At 42.2% G+C, this 25,202-nt stretch overlaps 1 protein-coding gene across 1 annotated transcript in view; it reads right to left on the reverse strand.

Annotated features, from left to right (window-relative positions):
- STAG1 (STAG1 cohesin complex component) overlaps positions 1–4,926 on the reverse strand; it is a 119,299-nt gene extending 114,373 nt beyond the window's left edge. The window contains exon 1 of the mRNA XM_084267464.1: positions 4,834–4,926. Within this exon, the coding sequence (XP_084123590.1) occupies positions 4,834–4,862 (29 nt within the window). The 5' untranslated portion in view covers positions 4,863–4,926. The remainder of the gene's footprint in view (positions 1–4,833) is intronic.
- Positions 4,927–25,202: the final 20,276 nt, after the last annotated feature.

Consider the following 25,202-nt stretch of genomic DNA (forward strand, 5'->3'; position numbering starts at 1 on the left):
CACAGAATACTGAAAATGCAGCTTTGTTGTAATGCAATTAACAAGTAGCTTTTCTATTGCATAAAATATGAAATTTGAAAAAACTCAGTATCAAGCTATAGATTTTTAAAAAGGGTAAAAAGCCTAAAACCAAGTTAAAGAAACACCACAGATACTTCAGAATCAGCTGGTAAAGTAGGGCCACACCAATGAAAAGCAAGGCAGTGAGTACAGTTGAAACCACTGCCTGTGTGGATAGATGGCTCCAGCCAAGACCAGCCATCAGGCTGCAACTCCATTTGTCAAAAATGCCTATTGCCTCACAATGACTCCTTTTTTTTAAAAAAAAAAACCCTTCTGAATAAAGAAGGAACCCCATAAAAATATCTGCTGCTTTTTATTCTTTTAGAGAAATTAAAGCCATTCCCTGTTGCCCTCTGTAGGAAAAAAAAAAAAGAAGCTTCTCTCTGTACTTCACAGATCCTTACTGGAAAATATTCAGGCATGGTGTGGTCAGAGCAGTACCTCCATTCTTAGGGGATCCTTTGTAGCTTCACTAGCTTGCAAGCAGCGCCCCTCAGATCAACAGGATAAAGATTTTTCTCCATTAAAATCAGATTCAGCAATCCTCCTAAGCAGGTGGCTCAAACACCTCCCTTGAATTGCTGGAATTATCTAAATAAAACTGTACTACTGTTTTGCATGCATCTAGTCCACAGACAACCTGACTTTGCTACACCCTCTGTCTTGGCCTAGCAAAACCTACTAAGCATTTAGTTCTAAAAATTTCAATTGCTTCACAACACTGCATATGGAAGGAACATTTTAATTATTAACTACCTCTCTTCCTTGTCTTAAGACTCTTGTCTTAAACCTGGTAACCATGCTTCTCATATTTCTGGTATAACTCCTCTGGTTTGCTAGAAGGGAAAGGTTCAATAAATCAGTACTAAGGGTAAGGGTCATCTAATCTAAATTTGAGACCTAGACAATGCAGAAGACAGAAAGTAAGGTGCAACGTTGCTCATGCTAAGGTCAGTGTCCAAAGTTGGTCAGGCAGGTTATGCTTTACAAATTTTCTTTACTCTCCATTGATCTGGGCACCCTGGCAAGCAGTTCAGATATCAAGATGAGTCTCGCCCTAACAATATGTGAGGCAGAGAGGAGACTTCTGGCAAAGAATATAAATATGTAAGGAAGAAGGGGAAAACATCAGAAAAGAAGTTCCCAGTTTGCAGCAGGGAAACATGATCAAGGTCTACCTGCAGTCATTGGCTGATTTAATACTACAATAAGCATCCTTCTAGGCAGCAGGGAATGCTGTCTGAAGCATGCAACTCCTGCACAAAAAGGCCCTTCCACTGTGGCCTTGGGTCCCTTCAATTTGGGAGGTAGTTCTTCTTTCCTCTGTGTGAAGGCCTTACCATGGCTTTGGGTACACACACACACTCCTATTTCTGAAGGAGTGAAGCATCTCTTAACTGCCTGCAGTTCTGTCAGGTTTTTAACACTCAATGAGAAGAGCATCTGGCCAGAATCCATCTCCCTCATTCCCTATACATCTTGCAGAACTGCTAGGAAGTAATTTCTCTGGTGGCAGTCATCCACATCTTAATAGACCAGAATTATCTTACCCCTATTTTACGCATGTGTCTACTCACCTGAGGGGAAAATTTAGGCTTAATCACAATTTATCTTTCCTGAAGCTGCTGGGAGGGAAGGTAATCTGGGCTTAAGGAGACCTGCCTCATCTAAAATGAGAAGAGGCATCACTGCAGAGGCTAAACCTTTCCTTTTTAAGATATCTTTGACATGATAGAGATATAGGAGGACTTGGCAGGTTGTGGCAGACTTACAAGATGGGGTGGGCAGAGTAAAGCAGAAACACGGTAACCTCTTTTAGGGGCTCAAATATAACTCTGCTTTTCTTTCTGTTCTCTGTGGTGGAAGCATCCTGGAAACTCCAGAATCCCAGTACCTCCAGCAGCCCTCCTAAAAGCTCCAGATTTAATTTTGAAGTTATAACAACTAGCCTTTTAAACTATCTATAGGGTAACAAAGAAGTAACAGATTACTGGGCAGCCCTTTGCCATGCCATGCATCTGAAGAACATGTTTCCACAGGCACAGTAAACGTCACAAAATAAATCAAAACAAAATTTACCTTCCTTCTATGTAATTATTACATAAAGCTGTAGCTATAGAGCTCATACACCCTCCCTTAAAAACACACCACAATGAAAACCTATGTTTGACTATCATTTTTTGTAAATAAAAACATTTCTACAAGCTTTTATTGGTGTTGCTGAGGTGGTTCGAGGTTCTGGCAGAGATAAATTCAGTAATTGCTACCACCAGACTCAGACTTGTGAAGAAAAGCATTCATGAAGAAAAATGGCTAAATGTACAGGCTCATGAATCATGGATGAATCAGCTCTCATGGTTGATCTTCAAAATCTAGAGAGGAACATGCCTCACAGCAAATATGAGTCACCCCATTGAGAGAAGACTCATAACAGTCAGTCACAGAGGTCAAATACACCAGAGGTTTGGGGCTGGCTTTTTTTCCCCCCTACATCTGAAACACCAGTAAATAAAACCCCATCTTCATTGCATTTTGAAGCCACCTAATCCAGAAAAAAACTAAAGATCTCTTCTTTCATATTCCCTCAACAGAAAAGAATTTGGAAAGGGAGTATTTTATATAGCACATTAATATATCAAACTGACTTTACGATGCTTTGTTTAAAGAGAGCTAGCAGAAAAGCTTAAAAAAAATTATGAAAAAGTAAAAATAAGGCACAGCAGTGATAGATTATAATTGTTCAAAGCTGCTTCCTTAATAGCTAGAAAGAAAACCTCAGCTGTCACTGTGGAACTGGAATCTGACTTTTTGATTCTAAACATCTGAAGCTAGCACCCCTAACCAAAGATTGCTTTGGGTGAGAGAGATCATCCTTAGCTGGACTGACTCCTTTCTGATGAAACTCTGGTTGGGACCTACTGAATTAGCAGTTATCACTTTCTGTGATACCTCGTTCGCACCAGACTTCATGTTCTGAGCCCTCAGGAAAGTCTCAAATGTGCAAATCCCACTAGGTTTTACTTTGGTTTTTGTTTTGTTGTTGTTGTGTGTGTTTGTTGTGGGTTTGGGGTTTTTTTGGGGGTGGGGGTGTAAAATGAAAGATCTCATCTTGTTGATGAGCAACCAGAACTGTATATATTACTGATGATGACCTCACACAGTAGCATTTAATGATTCCCAGCTCTATTCCAAAAAACCCAAACATACCTGTTTTTAAAATCTGCATAATACTGGTAGCTCACAGTCTTCTTCTGGTTAAAGGATATGCTGACATATCTAAAGTCCTTGGGGTTTTTCAGCCTGTGGCCAAGTGACCCAATGTATTAAGCTGTATTTTTAAACCTTAAACTCTCGAGTATTTATTTCCCTTCTTAAAGTCATCTAGTTCCTTGAAGCAGGAACATCCCACTGTTGATGTGACAGAATCTCCCCGGTTTTTTTCCTTGGCAAGGACAACCTGGCACATCCAGGAAAACAGGAAGGAAGAAAAGGATCTTCCTCAAGGGCCCTCAAAGCTCACCAGAACCGCCCCTCCCACCCCGGGCCTGACACTCCCCCTCAGGGAACACCCGGACTTTAAGTCATTTACTCACCCACAGTAAAAAAAATTAACGTTGTTTGAAAGAGATTTTAAAAATCTAAACCAAAAACAAAACCCAAGTGAGTTAACGAAGGTTCTTGGTGCGGCTGGCAGCAGGCGGCTGCGGGCGGGTTGTGCGAGGAGAGAAAGGGCTGCCTCAGGCATGAGGCGGCCCCGTTCCCGCCCGATCCGAGAGCCCCAGGGCAGGGCACTGCTGGGCCGGGCGGAGGGGCCAGCCGTGCCACGGGGAGAGCCGCACAAAAAAAGGGCTGAATGCTGGGAGGGGCCAGGGGCCGGCCCTGCCAGCAGCAGGAGGAGGGAGAAGGTGCTGCCAGTGCCCGGGACCCGCGGAGCCTGCACCACGGCAGGTGCCCACACCACAGCCCTCACAGGAGCCCGTGCTGGGAATGAAGCTGAACCAGAAAAAGACCAAAACGCATTCCCTGTGCCCTTTCTCACCATGAACCAAATCTTATTCAATTGGTAATAAATTAATTCCCCCAGAGTGCCGCCTGTTTTGCCCCCAAAGGTGCTTGGTGATTTCCCTGTCTGTCTTGCCCCATGAGCTTTTTGACCTTATCTTCTCCCCTTGTCGAGAGCAGAGAAGTGAGAGAGCAGCTGGGTGTCAACCCAACACATACAGTTCCTAAAACTCCTTCTTTAATTCCACTCCCATAATTAATTCTAGCTCCTCTCAGACTTCCACTCTATGCTTCCCAGCAGTTCACTTGATCCAGGTGCAGTCACGTTCCCATTTGTATAAGCCAGTTGCATTACCCAGTGAGATCAAAACACACTAAGGCCACTTGCTGTCTGCAACTACAGAGGCCAAGGGCTGTTTGAGCAATAAATACATCTCCTCCTCAGAGTACACTACCAGAATACACAAATCCTGTCAAATAGTCACATTTCTGAAATCTCACAACACTCAGAAGCACAGAAGCAGCAAAGATCTTGTTTTGCCTCTCATTGCAAAGTTAAATATTTGTACATACAAAGAAATGTATTTTAGATTGGGGCATTTCATTTTCTAGACAGTTTTTCAGCTTAGGACAAGGCAAGAGGCCTGGAACAGGCAACGCTAATCTGCACTTCTCTCAAGCTTGTACATTATCCTCACAATCACCCCTCTGCTTGCTTCTACCTTTTTAACACTGAAGATTTCAAATATTAGAGAAGCATATACTCACTGTAGTACTGGCAAATCTGAAGTAATCATTTTTGCAGCACTCTTGAAAGTAAGAGCTACATAGAACTCCTTCTCAAAGTTATTTTAAGACAACTACTTGGAAACCTCTTTCATTAAAAGAATGTCAAAGTCCAGTCTGCAAAAAAAAAGAGGAAAAAATATCATTAGTTGCGATTTCAGAATAGTCATATATTGGATAAACAACCACTGTAAACAAACACAGTTGGTTTTGAAGTATCATCACTATTAAACCACATGAAATTTAGAATAGATGTCCCCAGGACAGCAATAATTACACTGACTTTACTTTTTATATGTATATGTGTATATATATACATACACACAAGCTATTTTGCATTGCCTCCCACATGTGTTTACAGTAACTCTAATGTAAAAACACAAGCAGAAGTCTATCTGAGAAAAATTATATTAAAAAGATATATCAAGCATACGTAATCAGAGAACGTGATGATCCAGATTTAAGAAACCTATTTTCTGGTCATACAAAAGATTAAACTTGCAAGACAAAAATTTAGTTTCACAACAAACAGCCTCTTCTAGTTTCAAATCAAAAGATCTGTATCTTGTACAATACAAGTTTTGATTTAGGCACAATACCACCAGTAAGGTAGTATTCCTAACACCGTTTCCTTTAACAGAGCTACACCTATTCGAGTGAGACAAACAGGCTCGAAGTTTTATGTGACTGAATTGTACAGACAAGTAGTCAGAAGCCATGCAGCTCTCTAACTTCAATAGAAAGTATTTTAACCTCATGAAACTTAAGTTGTAACAACCAACTAGACTGCATCTGTGGTACTGCTACACCCACTGGTTAAATATATCCAAAGGCTAACCAAGGAGTTGACTAATAACAGCAGGCATAGCTTTACCATTAAAGAACGGCCCAATGTGACAGATGCACTCATCTTCATTGTGTTAAGACACAGAACTGCCACCCTATTCTTCCAGAAAATGCAAACTCTGGAAAAGCTAGAAATGATCTGTTTCATTCTCCCCTTTTACAGATCTCGGGGTAATATAAATAGCTGCGTGGAGCACTGCAGTTGAGAAATGGTAATGAATACCAAGGACTTAACTGCCTGTTTTGTAAACATGGTACATTTCACATCTCTTACTTAAATATTTCATTTCTTCTCACTGGGCAGGTTTTTTCTGTGCTCCGGTAGCTTTGCACAAAATAGCAAAAAAATGAAGCCAGAAAGAGGTAACATGAGTAGCCCCACCATATCCAAATAAAAGTGCACCAGTGTAAGCAGAACAGGACAAGTAGTAAAGCTTTGTTTTCCATCCTACTATATGCATGTCAGTATTTATTTACCAAGACCATAACAGTACAGCACAAACAGGCTTTTTTTGCCTCTGGTTATTATTACAGTTCCAATTAGACTCACAGATGCATGCAACTAGTTCTTCCTCTACTTCCTACTTCACACTACCTCCAGTTTTACTTACAGCATCTCATCACCAAATCTAAGTTTTTCCTATATACTACTACCTCATTTTTTTCTCTAGCATTAGTAAAAATCCTCCTCGTTGCAAACTGGTGTTCACAAAAGAGATGGTTGGTGTTAAGAGCTCTTCAGTTTCACTATAAGACACAAACAGTCCCAGTTCTTCCAGAACAAAACATGACCTGCTCTATGTGCTATTTCCATAACAATGTTTCTTCATTAGAGAAGGAAGAGACCGTTTTAATGGATGTGATTTCTCCTAAGGGGAACAACATGTCCATTCAATGATGTCAAGCAACCATTTCAAGCACTTGTTAAATTTATTATAAATAGATGTAGTATCAGACTGACTTCAGTTTCTAGTTGCTTTCCTATACAAAGAAAAAAGGGAACGTTCAGATCTCTGAAACAGGCATGTTCACCACAATCACAACAATATGCACTCAGGAATTGCTCATATTTAAGCAGAACAGAAGAAAAATATTTAATGAAATCCTAAAATAGAAGGCAAAAGGTTTTGATTAAGCTTCTGCAAATATTTTTCTCCCCAGGTATGACAGTTAGGTGTATATTTTTTCTAATACCTTCCCTTTATTTTAAAAGGGTGAGGGGTTTTTTTTTTCCCAAAAACCAAACCCAGAACACCACACACAAGCACACACACACACACACACACAGTCTTGCCTCAAAGGAAACCTATCCACCTTGGATCTTCCGATTATCTCTTCCTAGCAGGATACTGGGCGTCGATCTTACTTTTCAAAAGCTCTTTCAAAAGCAGTTCAAGAAAGTGGACATGTGATGGACATGAAATGTTTTCCTCAGATGTTTAAGGCATCCTGCACAACTGTTACATGGTGGTTGCTTTATTTTTTTAACTTAGCTATTACTCTTCCCAACTGTTGTGTTGCACATGCCTGGATGTAGTACCCAGTCCTGGCCTAAAGTATGGAGAAAAGGGCAGAAAGAGACGGAAGGAACAAAGGGGAGCTGCTTCATTCAGAAACAACTGAAGAACCAAGGAAGCTGGACCCACAGCCTTGCCACTATAGACAGACACCCTGACACCCTGGGAACAGCAAGGTCCAGTGCTAAACAGGAAACTTCAAAACTAGGTTGGGAAGAAATCCATCTATATGTGGTTAGATCCAGACCAGACCATCTAGGAAATGGCAAAGCCTGTCCACTCTTGTGTAAAAGGCACTGAACAAGGGCTAAGCCAAAGAGTGTGAATATACAAGGAACTGTCCATGCTGATGAGCTGGCAAACAAACAGCTTGGAGGCAGAAGCCCTAAAGGAAAAGGCACTACCTTGCCCATTTTGTGGGACTGAGCAGAAGCAGTGTCTCTCACATGGCACAGAGTAAAGCCTCCCTGTTCCACCTGTATTCCTCACACAGTCCTGCTGCCTGGATGCCAACTCCTCCTCAGCCCAGGCTCTCAGCTGACGTTAGGGAAGCCTTTGCAGCCGCAGGGTCACTGCCTTGCTTCTCTAAACTCAAAGAAACACCACTGCTTGCTTCCAAAATTCAGTCTTTAATTATCACCCATCTTGCTTAAGCTGGGTTTGGAAATAAAATGAGTCACTCTAGTGACTAATGAAAAGCTTTATCTGCTTGGAACAGAGTTCTCAATTTAGCCGTGCAATTAAGTTTGACAACTGTGGAAAAATCATTGATCCTCATGGACTACAGAAATGTGAACCTTCACTTTTTTTCCCCAGTTTTAATAAAAGAAACATATGTTTCTTAAAAATTATGTTCTTACAAACAAGAAAAAAAAAAAATCAAACTTCACCTTTCTGTCCTATTCAGCCCAAGAACTGATAAAAAAAAATCATGAAAGTTCAAGAACAGGTTCCCATTTTGTCACCTTTCTCCTGGGGGAAGGAACACTTCATACTTTTGCATTTGGGGTTATTTAAACTATAATAAACACAATATAACCGAGTAAGTCCTTTAACTTGCAGTTAACTGCTTCTATTTTAGAAGTTTTAAAAAATCTGATCTTTCCATTGAATCCCAAATTAACGACCTTAGCATTAGCTTGCTGCTTTTTAAGCCTGCACATCTATATTTTAAGGTGATGCAAAATTATGCTGGCACAGTTAAAAATTACCCATAGGAGGAATATAAAGCAGGTAGTAGGAAAGAATATTCCATTAAAACATACAATGGGAAAACAAGAAAGTGGAGGGGAGGGGTTTTTTGCCTTCTCTTTTTTTAACTGTGCACAATAACCAGGGCAGACATAATGACCATTATATAAAACTGCTTTTTTTTTAAAAAAAAAGGCTTTCTCTATTAAGTTGTCTGGTTTATGATCATTTTCTTTTAGTAAGTATCTCAATGATCTTAGCATTAAGAAAGGCTCTGCAGTTTTACAACAACAAATCTGTTATATGCATTCCACTTCTGTGGTTTCCACTACAATACAGCTCCCTAAATATTTGCCCCCCTGGTGCTGAAAAGTGATCTACCCATTTTAGACAAAAAACCATCAACCCACCAAAAAGACTGACATGAACCCTGAGTCCTGACAGAGTTGTTCCATGCAGCTCTCAGGCAGCAAAAACCACATCATGTTCCATTAACCTTATTAAAAACTAGGTAGCTACATGTTACAAAGCTGAAACCAAAACTTAAAATTTAAGAAAAAACAAACCAAAACAACCAGCCAAGCAACAAAAACCCCAACAACAATTAAGTTCAGCGATAAGAGTTGCGTCATTATTAATTCCATTGCCTAGAAGATAGCCTAAATAAAACAAAAGGGGTACTGGAGACTCCCATTCAAAACCCTTTCCTTGTTGACCAAGTGACCTCATCCCATCCACATGTAAAAATATATTCAAACAGCAGCTCACACTAGCAGAGCATCACCTCCCACTGCTTAATCGCTGATGCCTGTATGCCATGGCTTCATTTTCCATTTAAAATTACTTTGCTTTCTCCGTCAGTGCTCCGTGTTATGTCCTGTCTTGCAAGTTGAGAACTGATAAAGTAGTACACTTCTGCATCCCATTAAGGCCCAAAAGAAATCTGAGACCTCCACACATTTTGGTTGAGCAGAGGAGCAGCAGGTGGTGGTGTGCCATGCCACTGCACAGCGCCATTCAACAACACATATAAAACTCAAGCTTTTCATATTCAGACAAGATTTGTCCCCTCAGTGTTCTTGCCAACAGCAGCCTTTGACAGGTAGTAAAGGGCCTGCATCAGCAGTGAGTGATAATTCTGTTAAGAAGGCAGCATGTTCCACACCAAGGCAGGGCTCCAAAAGCTGAGAGAGAGAGAGATAGGAGGATCTCACAGCCAGGCAGATAAATCCTAGCCTTTTTCTGCTTTATAGAAGCCCTTGCATGGCCTTGGGCACACCACTTCAATCCTTCCTGCTCAGCTATCCCATCTGCAACGTGAAAATAACATTCAGAAATTGAAAGTGTAAATGCTGCAGAACTAGAACAACAGTCATCAGAAAGTAACCCTGAAACACACCTACCAAATGCTGCCGTGCCTTCTTCATCGCTCAGGAGTTTGTTTGCTCTGAATTATGTATTTCTATAAGAACAAACTTTATTTCTACTGTACGTTTGGAACTTGAAACAAATAAATTCACTTTGAACCTGCAGCCACTTGAACTGAAAACCAAATTAAGCCACCTTTTCCAGCACCATTTAAAGCTGAACAAGATGTAACACTTATTTAGCCCCTAGCCCATCTTTTGCTCTACACAAAAATCTAAATTTCACATCCCATCTTAGTAAGTTTTGAAGCCTAGACTGAATGCCCAAGTGATAAACCCCCCCGACACTATGTAGTAGTGACTTCCTTCAACACTTCAAATACACCGCAAGCTCTGCCAATATGAGGTCTGCAAGGTTCTTAATCCAGTCTAACCGTGACAGGGGGGTGTATGATTCAGAACAGCTAAGCCAGCACAGCATGGCCATGCTTGGTTTCCCACATCCTTCAAAAGCACACTGGATAGATCACTGTTACTCCCCAAGTCTCTCCCAAGCCTGCGCCTGCTGGTGTCCTTATTTCTTAAATACACATTAGGACCTGCAGTTCCCAACCTGCAAAACCACATCAAGGCAAAGGAAAAACTGGGGAAGTTGTTTGATACACCAGATGCTCGTGCTGCCCCTCGGTGGGACCCGGACAAGCTGGAGCAACAGACAAACAGGAATGGCATGAAATGTGGTAAAGAGAACCACACAGTCCTGAACCCGGGGAGGAACAGTCCTGTGCAGGGGTTGGGACCCTCTGGAAAGCAGCTTTTCCAAAAGAGATCCAGGTGGACAACAATTTGAACAGATGCCAGCAATGCTCCCTTGCTGCAAAGGCCAACAGCATCTCCTGGGCTGCTTCACTGCTCTCATTGCATCAGTTGTCCTCCACAGTCACACCAACACCTGGAACGGTCTCTGCAGGCACAACAGCTGCTCTCACCAAATGCTTTTAGCCAAGAAAGGTCCTGCCCAGTCACACAGAAAAATAATCTGAAGTCTCACTTTGTGGAGTGCAGTACTACCCTGTGCTCCTCACAATTAGGAATGCAAGACCTCACACTGAAAGGTGACGCAAATCACTTCTTACAGAGCTGGGAATACAATTCTTAAATGACAGAAGCCTCCAAGTCATGCTACTGCATTTCTATACTTAGTTTTCTGTCGCTAAAAATGTGTGAACTGCCAAAACCAATCAGTTTTTCTCTATCTTCCTCTATTATTTCCAGAAGGTAGCAGCTAATTCCAGTGCTGTGCATGTCTGTGCCAATGCCCTGACACTAAGATTACACAGAAAAGCTGATACAGTCTTTTAACCATGGCTGTAATAGCGTAGCTGACTCAGACGTCACACATCACTCAATTTGGGTTGATCATCTCCAGTGTTTACTTCAATAGTTTTTAACTATATTATCATGTGCCAGTGTTTATAATGCCTAGGGTGGCTAATACTAAAGATATTAAATGCTTTGTGACACATGATTGGCTTGCTCAAGAACAGAGGTTTTATCCTTCTCAGTTTATAATTTAGGTGTTTTTTAATAAAGATAAAATTGCTGGACTGAGCATATGAAAACAAGCTTGCTTTCCCTTTGTTATTCTTACAGACTCTTCAGACGTAACTGTTCCTCACTCTGCAGACACCTAGTGAGACACTTGACCTGATTTTCTGCAGCACTGAGCATTCACAACTGTGAGATCACTGGGGGCTGTGGGCGCTCCGTCATTCATAAGGCAAATAATTATGATCTGATTGCACAATCCTAAGACTTAAGGCACCGAGTTCTAACGCTGGTCCAGTATCTGGATGATTAGGGCCTAAATTAACAATTTGCTCCTTGCCATCTGTCCATTAGGATAACATCAGCTGTCCACCAGCCTCCCACCCACCTGCTTTGAACATAAAAAACACATAGTAAGAAGGGCTGTAGAAAGCTGGGTGCTACTATCCTCAAAGTGTGAGCATCAATAGAAGGGTCCTTGAAGTCCTCCCCAAGACTCAGAAAGAATCTCAAGAAGATAAAAACTCATTCATCCTTTTAAGATGATGCAAGAGCACAAAAAAGGCCACAGGACAAATTTAAAGTCGAGAGAGATTTTACCTATCATACAAACAGTGGAGTCATCCTCCTGAACAAAAGGCTGAGTGATCAATGAAAACTGCAAGAGACTCAATGACAGTATTGGATCACACAAGTGTTCGCTGTACCTTAGGATAAGGTTCTGACAGATGGGTTAACCAAGATGGGAAAGGCTTGCCCCCAAAAAAGCCTCCTTGTTCTGCTGGTTTCTTACCAAGCCAGTTCAGCTCACTAAAATGACATTAAAAAATTCAGGTAAGACAGAGAAAAATGATGACTAGTGAAACACTAACCATTTGCTCAAGAAAACATGAATTATCCAGCACTGAAGGCTTCTCTTCCCAAATAGATGGGTCACACTTGTAAGGTACAACAAACATAGCAAAGTTTGTGGAAAAGGTGGAAAAAAAACCACAGAAGGCTTTGGGTGTGAAAACATGGCTTTAGGGTAACAGGGCCTGCCAGAGAGGAACGCGTGAGAACCAAAGTCTTCATATCCCTCCCTGCCCCCCCCCCCCATTTCTTCTGATGTTTCTGTGACTTTGCCCTCAATCAAATCCATGTGTCACCATAATTAAAATTAAATCCACTGATTAAATTCACACTCAAGCACTTCAACGAACCACTACTTATTCCTGCAGAAGAACCCACATCTAGAGGAAGGCAGGAACCCCCCGGGTAGCCAAACACATGCAGATGGTCACACAGGCTTTGGATTTCCATCTCTGTACAGCACCAAGCACACTGGGCCCAGAGCACAGCCAGTCTGCAGGCACACCAGGAGCACCATCAGTAGATTTTTATGCTACCTTAGAAGAGTGTTTACCCATCTGTAATTTTTCTCAGCAGTGGACATCTGGTGTTCTATTATTCATTGCAGCTGGAAAATTGCCAATGATAAAACCAATTTTCATGAAAAGAAGCAAAGCCTGACATGCACAACACCGGAACAAAGGAAAAGCCTCTCAAAATGATTCAGGTTTTTTTTCTTTGGGCATTTGTTTTTGTTTTGTCTTTTTTCGTCCTTTGTGACTCTGGTGAGAAAAGCCAAGAGTAACTGCACAACATTTGTCCAGATTATCAAAGACAACATGCATTTTGAAGTCATATATAAGCTTAAGTGACTAATTCTGGTATTTATATCATCTTTACAGGGATGTGCACAAAGACTTGAGGAAAATAAAGTCACTGCAATTATTACTTCCTTCAGTTCATGCAGCTGCTAACAAAGAATATTTAATGGTTAATATAGAGACATTCTTGCACTTATCAAGCAGAAGTCAATTAGAACCGCTCTGAAATGTAGTATCTCACCAGTTTCCTGGTAGGCACCTTGATTACCCTCCCCTCAGAAGAACACACAGGTACAACAGCTCTTCAAAAGATGTCAGCATTGAAGGACTGAGCTAAAGCATTCCTGGCACTGGAAGCTGCATAGTCAGGAAACCACGTGTTCTGGACTCCCAGCAGCTCTATCGGTTTCCCAGTTGCTAGACCAGTCAGGATCCTTGTCCTTACAAAGGCATCACAAGCCAAGTCCCTTGAATAACAAAGGTTTCTGGCCATTATCTAGGTGTGAATGAGGTATCAAAAGCCTCCACTCATTCATGGTATTTGTATGTACTCCAGAGAGAACCCTAACCAAGTTTTAGACCAAGAGAGCCTTTCAGTGCTACCAGTCCAGGAGCTGAAAGATCCTGGAGTACCAGTTTTTCCCAGTCCAGGGGCTTCAGCACTGCTCACAGGACAAAACCCAAGGGATTCCTGTACCCTTACCAGCTGAACTGGAGACTCGGCTTAACCCACAGCCCGTGGTAGCTAATTGGCTTCTCTTGTACCGAGGTTTCTTTTTCACTCAAATACCCTTGTGCACACAAAAAGATGAGGATTTTTTAAAATTATTAAATCCCTCCCTAGAATAGAGGTTGCATTTAATAAAGGGATTAGCAAATATCTGCTAGGCATTACTTTAAGTAGTGTAATGCTATCTTTCTGCAGCAAGGCAGCCCAAATACCCCTGCTTTTAGTAACTGGTTTTAACTTGTTAAAGTTAAGTGGACAGGGGTTCCACCAATGCTTCTAAGCAGGAATAAATTTCAACAAGACTTGTAAGAATCACAGAAATTGGTTTTCCTTCAATTGTAAAGTATTTTTAGCCCAAATAACTCTCCAAATTACTTAAGAAAAAAAAACATTTGCCCAAGACTTCTCAGAAGAGCTGATAGTGGCACAGATCTTCACTCTTGATGCTCTCTGCTGGAGTACTGACAGAATATAGTGGCGTATTATGGACAGGAATCAACTTTCACATCCTTTCTTTACCCATTAGTACATTACAAGTACCTGCTGCCTTCCTAAAAAGTGAAAACTGAACAGCCCATCCTAACATGACGCTGTCTCAGTCTGAGGTCACTGCAACAGGCCCGTAAACATGCTGAAGTCCTTGGGGGCTTAAGGAACGAGATTCTAGAGGTCTAACCCAGCCTATTCTTGTTCTCAAACACACAGATGACATCTATTTTGTAGTCTGAAAACTCATTGGCTTTCCAAGTCATCCAGGGTGTGACAGCAAGCACTTGCTATCAAACCGTTCCCAGAGCCTACACCAGTACCCGTTTCCTGTACACCAGAACAACACAGCTACTGTCGCAAAGCCAACAACCACCCAAACCTCAAACAAGGCTGATGCTGAGGCAGCATCCCAAGGACCACAGCCCGTGCTTCGAGAGCGCTTATCACCGCACTCCTTCACTGGCCTCAGAGCTTTCCTCAGAGACACCACTGCACACAAACATGGGAAGGTTTTGAACGAGTTGAACGCACGTGGCTGAAATGTACTCCAGCAGCCACTGCCTGCCTGCCCTCGATGAATACAAACAGCACAGCCCATGACTTCCATCAGTTACACAGTTAAAACCTCTACTAGAAAAAGCACACTAAAATATTTTCATCCTCTAATCTTAAAACAACCCAACCACCACAATAGGCTCACAAGGAGAAACACATTTTTCCAGTGGACACACGTAACCGCGTTGGAACTAAAAATAAAAAGCCCTGCAAACATGTTTCCCCAGGGACCATAAACGCCTCATACTGTAATCAAAATTCAAACCCAAATCCACAGATCCCAGTCTAACTGAATTCACCAAAGCCCCGAGACGACCTCCCCACAACCACACAGGTGAGAAACAGCAGTACCAGCAGCAAACCTCAGAAATACCCGTTTACCAGCAAAGCGCTTCACAAGAACAAAACCTTCAAAGTTCCCACTTGTGAGTTCTCACTCATCCTGAAGACTTCATAAAAACACATGGCTGGAAATTAAAAATTCACAATCATTTTAAATAATGGACTCAAAACTGGCTTTATTATACATTAGTCTTCTCCAACCCTAGGTTACAATGGCTCTATATTCCATGGCTTGGGCAAGGTACCTGTCTGCCCCACAGGAAACACTGGTTTCCACGTCCTCCCCGCACTGCAGCAGAGCTCAGGGCAATTCACTGACTTCCACCTGTACTGAGCCTGAGGAGACTGATTTTACCTCAGGCTCAAGAAGTTTGATCCAGAAGCTTTACTACTTTTTCACAGCAACATCATCTGTACCTACAAGCCTTTCTGGACGCGTATTCTGACACAGGAGGAAGGAAAGGAATTTAAGGACTCGAGAAATTAAAGATAAGCTACCCACCAGCACTCATTCCCTAACGGCCTCCCTGATGCACCAGTCACAAGAAATCAATGGCATAAGAAATAGGACAAAAGCTGTTAACAAGGACTATATAAAATTGGAACTAGTTCTGCAATGGTCCAAAACGCAGCTATCGCTAGGGAAAGACAAATGAGCACCTGGGAACAAGATTTATTTTAGCTTAGTAAATAATCCTAAAGAAAAGCTTTTATCATTCAGTGCAGAAATGAATTTTGGTTAGTTAGCAACCCTAGGAAGGACCAGTAGGGGTTGAAGTTGTCTGTTCTGTGCTGTTTGAAAACATCTTGCACCCCACAACAAATCTATTAAAAGGGAAACTTAATAGTGAAAAAAATCTTTTTTATTGCTTGTTCATTGCTCCAGATATAGGAATGATGACTGCATGGATGGAGGAAGACAATCACACTGTGTGAAACTAGTTCAGAGCCCAGGTCCAAACTGGACAGACTGAAAAACCAGACCAGTGTTACCCATAACCCAAGAGGAGAAGCAAGAACAGAGAAGCCAAAGCAGGAGCTGGACAAGAAGCTGATTCAGCTTCATTTCCCAAGGACTTCACATCCAACCAGGCTGTTTGCCCTCCATCTCTTGACAATGTTTGAACATGTTGCCAAAGACAAACAGATTTGACAGAAGGCCTGATACCCCAACAGATTATTTTTGGCCATAAGTGCTGGCTGAGCACAGTGCTCCCATGAGGGTGGAGGCAGGGGCCGGGACCAGCAGAGCTACTTACTCTCTGTGCCATTTATCGGCTACCCACGTCCTGCTCTGCCCAGCCCAGGGAGGGAGCAGCGGTGCAGGACCCCGCAAGCAGAGGTGCAGGACCCCGCAAGCAGAGGTGCAGGACCCCGCAAGCAGAGGTGCAGGACCCCGCAAGCAGAGTGAACAGCATGAACTGGCAGAGTGCTTTGTTTTTCTAAAGATACCCAAACAGAGAGGAAACCTTGTGGTACTGGAAAGCTAGAAAACAGGCTACTCCAGCAACCCAAACAGTAACCCTTTGCCTCCCATGGAAGGAAGGTTAAAAAAAGTAAAAAGCAGCCAAGCCTCCTCCCTGCCTGGATCCCTAAAGACAGTTAAACTTGACTGTGAACTGAGAAAGGAAATCAAGGATTAACCACCAATAGACTGGAAGCCTTACAGAAAACAGACCAAGACATGAAATCAGACATCTATCTACAGGAGCCGTGCCACACAAGCCACTATCTCCGATGGACCCAACAACAGGAACAACTTGGGAGTCCTGAGGCTACCAAAACTTGTTCAGAAATGTGTTGGGGATTAGGGGTATCTGGGTGGTTTCATAGTCTGTGGGAGGTCGCAGCTCATTCAGGAGAAGAGTGGCAAAAGTTAGGTCAGTGTTCAGAGTGTGCATCACACTACCTTCAACAAGTGGAACAGAAAAACACTTGCTACTTGCAGAACTCTCAGTTGCGGTGATGGTCTGTAACAGGCCTGCTAACAGCATGCTGCTGCTTAGATGGACACAGCCTTACAAATCTCTTCCAAAAGTCATGGAAGATAGAAGGAAAAAAAAAAAAGCCCACAACAAACTTTGCCTGAAAGAGAAGAGAATCATCTTACCTCTACCAGCAAACACAAACCCCTGAAAATACCAGCAGCACCATTCTGTACACACTGCTGGTGAAGCTGAGTGAAACTTCACAGCAGCTCCAGAAGAAAGAAACTGCCATCACCAAAAGCTGAGGCACTCCAGTGAAGAGGGGAAATTCCAGCAGCTGATCCACACAAGAGCTTATTTTTCCCCTGTAAGACTTCTTGGCTTTTGTTTTTGCTGAGAAGGGATCAGACTCTACAGTTTTAAGTGTTGCCCAATTTGCACTTTCTCCTGCACTTTGGAAAGACAGGAAGATGATTTCCAGTATCTTTTTACAAAGTTATACAAAATAAAAATACATTGGGTAACTGGTATTTGAATCTGTAAGGCTCTTAAGAGCAGGAGTGGGAATATTCTGAAGCACTTCCTTCAACAGATCCTGAACTCCCATGAGGTAAGAACAAGTTCTAACTGAAAACTGTAACCCCAGGAATAAGGGAACATTTCCTCTAGCAACAATCTTCAGGGGATAAAAGGAAGATACAAACTTTCATTTTTCTTGTACTTGGTCCTACCTCCATCTCTCTACAAATTAGTTAAAAAAGTAAACATTGATCTATAAGCATTGCCTTTACCCTGAAAGCAAAGTTACAGGAAGCTTTGCTACAGCACATACAAGTACAGTTAGTAAAGCATTCAACAAACATTTAAATACTAAAAACGTCAAGGAAGTTTTTTTTTTTTCCCCAGGGGTTAAATCAACACTTAGCACTTTCACAAACCAAGCTGTCAAAACACAGAGAACATGACTAGATGTAACAGACTAGATATAAGGAAGAATTTTTTACAACGCTGGCACAGGTTGCCAGGAGAGGCTGTAGATGCTCAGAGCCTTGATGGGGCTCTGAGCACACTGACTTGGTTGAAGATGTCCCTGCTCACTGCAGGGGATTGGACTAGGTGAACTTTAAAGGTCACTTGCCACCCAAACTGTATGATGATGCTCTGACTACATATCAAGAGCAGAGGGGAGAGAAAAAACCCACCAAACCAACATGGAATATTTCTTTTCAGTAGCGTCTTGGGATGAGGTTTAACACAATGGTTGAGCCAATCTGATGGGTTGCTGTTATGAGAAACACAATACCTGTTCTTTCATCCTACTCCTGGCCACACGTTCCTGCTCCTTCCTTTAAGGTAGCTTTGGTACTGGTCTGGCCTTCAACAAACAGGGAATGGAGAGACAGGAGATATCAGAAGAGAAGGGAGCAAATTCTACTGCCTTCCTTTCCCTACTACCACGAGCTCTCTCTCACTGCTCCCAGCCTGACAGCAGAACAATTCTACCATATTGATTCAATTACAAATGCAGCATGGCTTCTTTCTTTCTTTTGGAGAGTCAATACAAAACAAATTCGCATTATTATACGTAAAAAAATCCAAACAAAAACCCCACTATGACCTGAGAATAATCCAGTGGATTGCAGTACCATAAAACACTTGCTACACTTGACATGACTTTCATTTAATCAGAATCTAGAATGTGTTATCTTAAATCATTGATTTTCTAGTATCTTAAGGCACTTAATTCAAGACTGAAAATAATGGCCCAGCTATAGGCTGATCACTCTAAAGAGGGACATATGAATGGTCTCTAATTAGAGCAACATAATGCTATCAAAACACCCAGAAGAGACTCTTAGAGAACTATTCCAGAGAAGCACACAATTGCAAAGAATATGGGAAAGAGTCCTCTGCACAGCAGTTTTAGTTAAGTTCCAGAGCAAAGTAAAACCCGAGGGCAGCAGAAAGCGGTATCCAGCCCCTGCCACCCAGGTACACTGACCTGAGCTGCAGATACATACCATGGTTCCTCCCTCCTGTGGCTGCACAGCCACATGGCTTTCTGCCTGTTTCCCCAACGCAGGAAATCTGGCATTTTTTGAAATTGTTTTCAAGTTGTTTGTTTCTGGATCAGCTCCATGAACCAGCTCACCCCTAGTTCACACGAGCGCAGGACTGGTGCTAGGGAAGAGACTGGAAGCAGCCAGGGGACAATGGGACTGTGAGATTAACATTGGCCTAAATGGCTATGGAAATGCATGGTACCTTGCTGAAAGATCTTACAAATGAGGAAAAAGAAACAGTTTCTCCAAATTTTCATTTTCTGCATACCATACAGATGTATGGTGTCCTTAAAACTAGACCTCCGTGCTCAGTAAATACAACACGTCGCTTTTGGCTCAACTGAACATGTATTCCTCTCCTCACCCAACCCTGGGGATGGCACAGGAAAAGCAGGAGGAGATTAAAGGCCAGTGGGGTTCTGGGTTGGGTTGTTTGGGGTTTGGGTTTTTTTTTTTAATAATCTTTGCATAAATAGAACAAAACCATCTAATTATAGCAGCTGATAGCCAGATTCGTGCCAACACATGCAACATCCTAAGTAAGCGTTTTCTTACCCTGTTTGTGAGGGGAGAGCAGAGGGAGGGGGGAAGGGCTACCTTCCCACTCTCCCATTTCTCATCTTTCTATCGGTATTAGGCTGCATTAACAGCCCAATCATACACTCACACACACACACACACACTCACACACAACACTGCCGGTGACCTACCAGAAAGTTGCTATAGCAACGACTGCTTTCAGAAATACATGTTGTGCATTTTAAGTGCCATCATAGTGTAACTCATCTGTCAATTAATAACCACGGCTCGGAGTAACACGTCGCACGCGCTGCGAAAAGAGAGTCAGCTAAGAATTAAGCGTTGGGGTTTGATGTCTACAGAGGAAATATCTGGAAACTCACTGCAGGGTTAGACTCACTACCAATAAAAAAAAAAGACAGAAAATTCCCATATTTAGCACCCAGATGTAACTCTGGCGTTTCTAGGTAGGTGCACAAAAATTAGGTATGAAAAATCTTCACTGCAATGCTGAAGGGGGAAGTGACTTGTATGTATCATTAAATGCCTAATTTAAACAAATCCGAGCTACTTGTAAAACCAACTACAGGAGCATGCAGAAAGCATATTTTAATTGAGGTTTCTGTGTGTTTTGGATAAAAGCCCTGCAGTAAGAAACACCACCACTGTGTTGAAAATTCGTTGAGTAAATCAAAACTCGAGCATACTGTTTCAATCTCATTAAACTTCATGAAATCACTTGGTCAGTTTTCTTCTGATTAGCAATCACTGTCTCTCCCTCCGGACCTTGACACATGCCAATTTTTGGGCGGTGTACTTGGTGATGACTATCACAGGCAAAGCACAGCCATAGTAAAAGGGGATACAAACACCAAGGAGTTAACCTCAGAAAGAAAGCTTCAGGAAAATTCACCTACCAGAATGTAACAATTTGGCAGTACTGTAGTACTACAAGTAGTAGCTTATTAGTATTGTTTCCTCTCAGAACCCTGCCGTACACCAACAGGCTCTGTTCATTTCAGGGTACATATGAACTGCCAATGCTTTGCCCACTCCAGCTATGACACACACCCTGCTCAGGGACCGCCCTGCTTGACCTTTGGAACGTCAGGGCATTTTAAAGCAGAGAATATTCTCTCTCTACAAAACATCAGAGAGTTCTGCAAAGACTCTGGATCATCAAGTGCCACCCCACTGCCAATGACACAGAATAAACACTGCAGTGGTTTCTCAGCTCCAGCATGACCTTGAAAGGTATTTCAATTTCCTTTCTCACATCCTCTAAATCCAGTTTAAATCATCTTCTCACATGACAAAGATTATATAAATATATATATACACACACACATATATATTTTGCTTTCTCATTATATTTTGTGCTTCAGGATAAACATCAGGCTCTCACAGTACTCAGTCTTTGGGGGTAAACGTACAAGTGGTGATACAGAGACAAAATCCTCCTGAAGGCGCTATGGATATCAGAATATCAGGTAAGATACACTGCCTGAACTTCTGCCTAAACTTCAGGAAGCAGCTCAGTGCCATGGGCTCTACCAAGTCCATCAGGCTGGTGACAGGCATGCAACAGTTTCCATGGGGGCTTTCCACTCATCCTGGATTTAACAGGGAGGATCTGCTAAAAACCTAATCACAACCAATTCTTTTAGCTTGGATCAAAAGGACCAACTTTCCAACTTTGGTCCATCTATATATTTTTTAAAAGTATACATATAAGACTGCTGTGGTATACATAGATATCTGTGTCTCCAGGCAGGAGGGGGACAGAGGCATGACTTTCTAACTGCCATCTGGCTACCAGCAAAACAGGCAAGAGCACAAGCTAACCAATGCTTCATTTCTAGTTGAAGACAATCTAACTCTCTGAAGAACAGCAAGACAACCATTGCCTTAAAATGCCAGCTTTCACATCAAGATGGGAGAAAAATTTCTCCTGCTGCCTGTGGACAGCTGGCAGCAGTCATGAGGCACAGGACTACATTCAACAACATTGTTTAAGTATGACAATCAGGTTTCCCTTATCCTTTTCACTGAGAAGCCAGTAAACAGAACTGTCAATGTTTTGCAACAAGAATTTTAAACAATAACTTTTTTTTATTTAATCCAGAATTTAGCTGATCACTGTTTCATGAATCAAATCTTTATGTAACTGAGAGGCAAGACGGCTTAACCTTGAAAGTTATTGAAAAAAAATAGTGTCCATTCCTGGTTTGTTTGTTTGTGTTTTTTTTAAATACCAGTATAATACATCTACAATATTAGAAACCTCACACTGGGCGGATTACAGACCTGTAAAGACCAGTATGAGCCCAAAAGCCCAGAGCAGAGACAACCCTGTGTGTGTACCCATATTCTTCCAGAACACACCCAGAATCCAGATCTTCCCAAACCCTCAGGGTTACATACATTAGATTTTGTATCAATACTGTCTTTGAACTCAATACTTTTAGTTCCCTAATTACCTTGTGTGTTGTGGTTTTCTCCTTATTTACCCTATCCTGCCCTCTGCAAATAAACAGACCGAGTTATCTTTCATTACCACCCACATTCAGTACTGCGGCTGCTGTTTGCTTTCTACATCTCCCTCTCCCCTCCAGATCCAGTACAAAATCCCCACTTGTTTCCTTGGCATTCCCACTGCCATCTCCACACACAGGCTAAAGCTCAGAGCAAGAGTGATGCCTGGGCAGCCTGGACGCCAGGCCCATCCCCAGCTCTCCACCCACACAGCCAGAGCGGGGCCCAGCTTCTCTGGGCCTTCACACCCACGGGAAGGGGATTCCTCCCCGCAGCCCCAGTGCGAGCACCTTCACTTTCAATGCCCATGGCTCAAGGACTGCAGATTCAGCCCAAACGTAACACCTCCCTGCCAGGAACCAACTTCTCTGCCCATCCCTTTTCCTCCACCGACACAATGAAGGTCTCCCTCTCCCTCGTTCTTGCCTCCGTGGCCCCATTTACATTCCTGTCACCAAGTCCAGGTCTACCAGCAAAATCACCTGTGAATGTCTGCGGCTCTACTCCAGCCTCAAATACTTCGTGTAGCTTCCCAGGTCGTTCCTGCTAAATAGGAAATATTTCCAGTTCACTGTTGCTACTGCAGACTAGGCTGACAAGAACACGAAGTTCAGAAAGTGAAGGAAGAGTTTGAAGTGTACTGTGTAACTGCATTCTTACTTACCTTCCATAAAACCCTCCGGAATTAATTTGTTAACCCCAAGCATTTAAGTTCAAGCACTTCCTGGGCTCTTTTTGCCCCAAACTGAGCCTCTACCTTTTTTTAATCCTGTATTCTGCTCCTGCCTTACTGTTTGGAGGATACACAGTGATAGCATTCACATAAAGACACATTTTACAAAATCCCACTGTTTCCTTTCTACATAAATTTGCAATTATAATTAAATATCTGAACTGAGATGCCTATTGCTGAAAACTCATGTGGTCTTTTGGCTCCCGTTTTTCTTCAGATAGAAGTAAGGAGGCCACGTTAATACCAGCTTTGCTATCAAGATCCCAGGAACATAATTGTTTCTTACTATATTAATACATTAGCTCTAACATGAAAAATTCATTGTAGAAATTAATCCTACATGGCTTTTTTCCAACAGCCTATTTGTCATGTAGATAGTTCTTACACTCTCATTCTTAAAAAGTACCAGTGATAAGGCTGTGGGATTCACCAGGCTTTCCTTTTATTTGAGGGTTGGGTTTTCTAACATTAAACCGTGTAAGGTTGCATTTATTAGCAGTAATTCCCCATTTGTCACTGGCTCTGTGTAAAACTCAGTTAGCACTGAGGGGGACAGGTGTCAAATTTGACCTGAAACCTCAAGTGACCTGATTTTTTTCCCCAGTAACTGGATCACTGGTCCTGAGTTGCTGAATTTCAGAAAGTAATACTCAAAACAAATAAGAAGTGCTCCTTAAATTAAACATATTAATCTTTAAAATGTCAAACACCACAGGTGAAGTAGATAAAAATCTTATTCCCTGGTAGACTGATCAACACACACTGTCATCCTGCAACCACGTGCTGCCTGAGTGTGCAGGCTGAGCGCCCCAAGCCCTCATCCCCACAGACCTGTACTAACAGCTAGTAAAACAAGAGTAAACGAGGAGAACCGCCTCCTCTCCCAGGCAACAGGAACATGTCATCTAACAGAGCCATGGGTTTCTCTGTCAATGCAGAGAGTGGATTACACAGCTTTGGAGCAGCCGAGCACAATCCTACTTTTTTTTTTTAAAGTGAATTTCCAAGAACCCATTTTCAGCCATCAAGCACGATCCTAAGTTGCTCCATATGGATTTCTGAGAAGGTATCAGTGCCTTTTCCTGTTCCTTCTGCTGTCTTCCTTGAGAATGTTACTGCTCTGTATTAAATTGTACTCCAGACTTTTTTTTTTCTAGAATAAGGTGGTTATTTGTGTGTCCAGGAATGGCAGAATTGAGTCTCTCTCTGTTGCCATGCTGATACACTGATAAAAGAGCTCTCTCTTTAGTGTTTGTCCAACTGAGACTGCTCTCCTCCTGTTTGTCTTTTCCAGCAGTTTCACGAGCTGTGGAAACAATGAAGCCTGCTTCCCATCCAACTACTGTACTGCAACCCTGCGTGGATCCTCTACCATCTTAACAAGCAACTGAAATCCTCCTGCTGCTTCAATTTAGAAGAGTATGTGTAGGTAGGAGAGGGGAGATGGTTATTAACAGAGTAACCATAGCCAGTATCTACCTTCACAAAAACTGCAGAAGTCTGGCTTTGACACCCCTAACTCCCTCCAGATTTGATAGGAATCAGACACTGAATTGAAGAGAGACATGTGGTAACTCAGTAGAATTTGTAATGCATTTAAATAACATCATACCATATAAAAACCTGAACCTGCTCTATTTAAAGACAAGATCCAAACCTAACAATACAACAGCACCCCAAACTGCTGTTCCTTAGCCCACTCCCACATCAGCACTCCCAAGCCCTCCCCCTTGCTGCACATCCTGCTGCCCTGGCAGGGACAGGAGCGACTGAAACACTTGCAAAGCCTCGTTGCCTTAGAAAGCCAACCCAAAACTCATGAATCTTCAAAAGGTGACATCAAACTGCCTGCACGGATATAAATTACCTAAGACCAAGAAAAGCCCAGACATTCCCCAGAAAACAGTTGTTAAAATTCTTGGGTTTCTATCCAAGCAGGATGTATTTGCCAAAGCTCTTCAGGCTCCTTTGCTACCTTAAAGCATTGGAATACAGGCAGATAATCAAATGCGCATTGAAGAACTGCTTTAAAGGGCTGATTTCTGTTCCCAAACTAACGCACCCTCCTTATTTCAAAGGCTTGTTTCAGAAATCGTCCAGAATTCAACACAATTCTTTAATTTTTTTTACATTTTAAATATCCCAGAGCTTTGGTAGCAGAGGATTTAACGCTCATCATTTCACCCTTCTGAGCTGTTAGTCTTTTTATTTAGGTATTTTTAGTGGAGGAGAAGGAAGGCTCAGAAATTCGGGAAAGGAGACAGTACAAGCCTCCTTATTGTTTCCAAGGTTTGCTTGTAAACTTTTTGTTATCTCAAGGGGAATTACAGCATATC

The sequence above is a fragment of the Gallinula chloropus genome, assembly GCF_964237585.1.
Source record: "Gallinula chloropus genome assembly, chromosome: 8".
Classification (NCBI taxonomy): Eukaryota; Metazoa; Chordata; class Aves; order Gruiformes; family Rallidae; genus Gallinula; species Gallinula chloropus.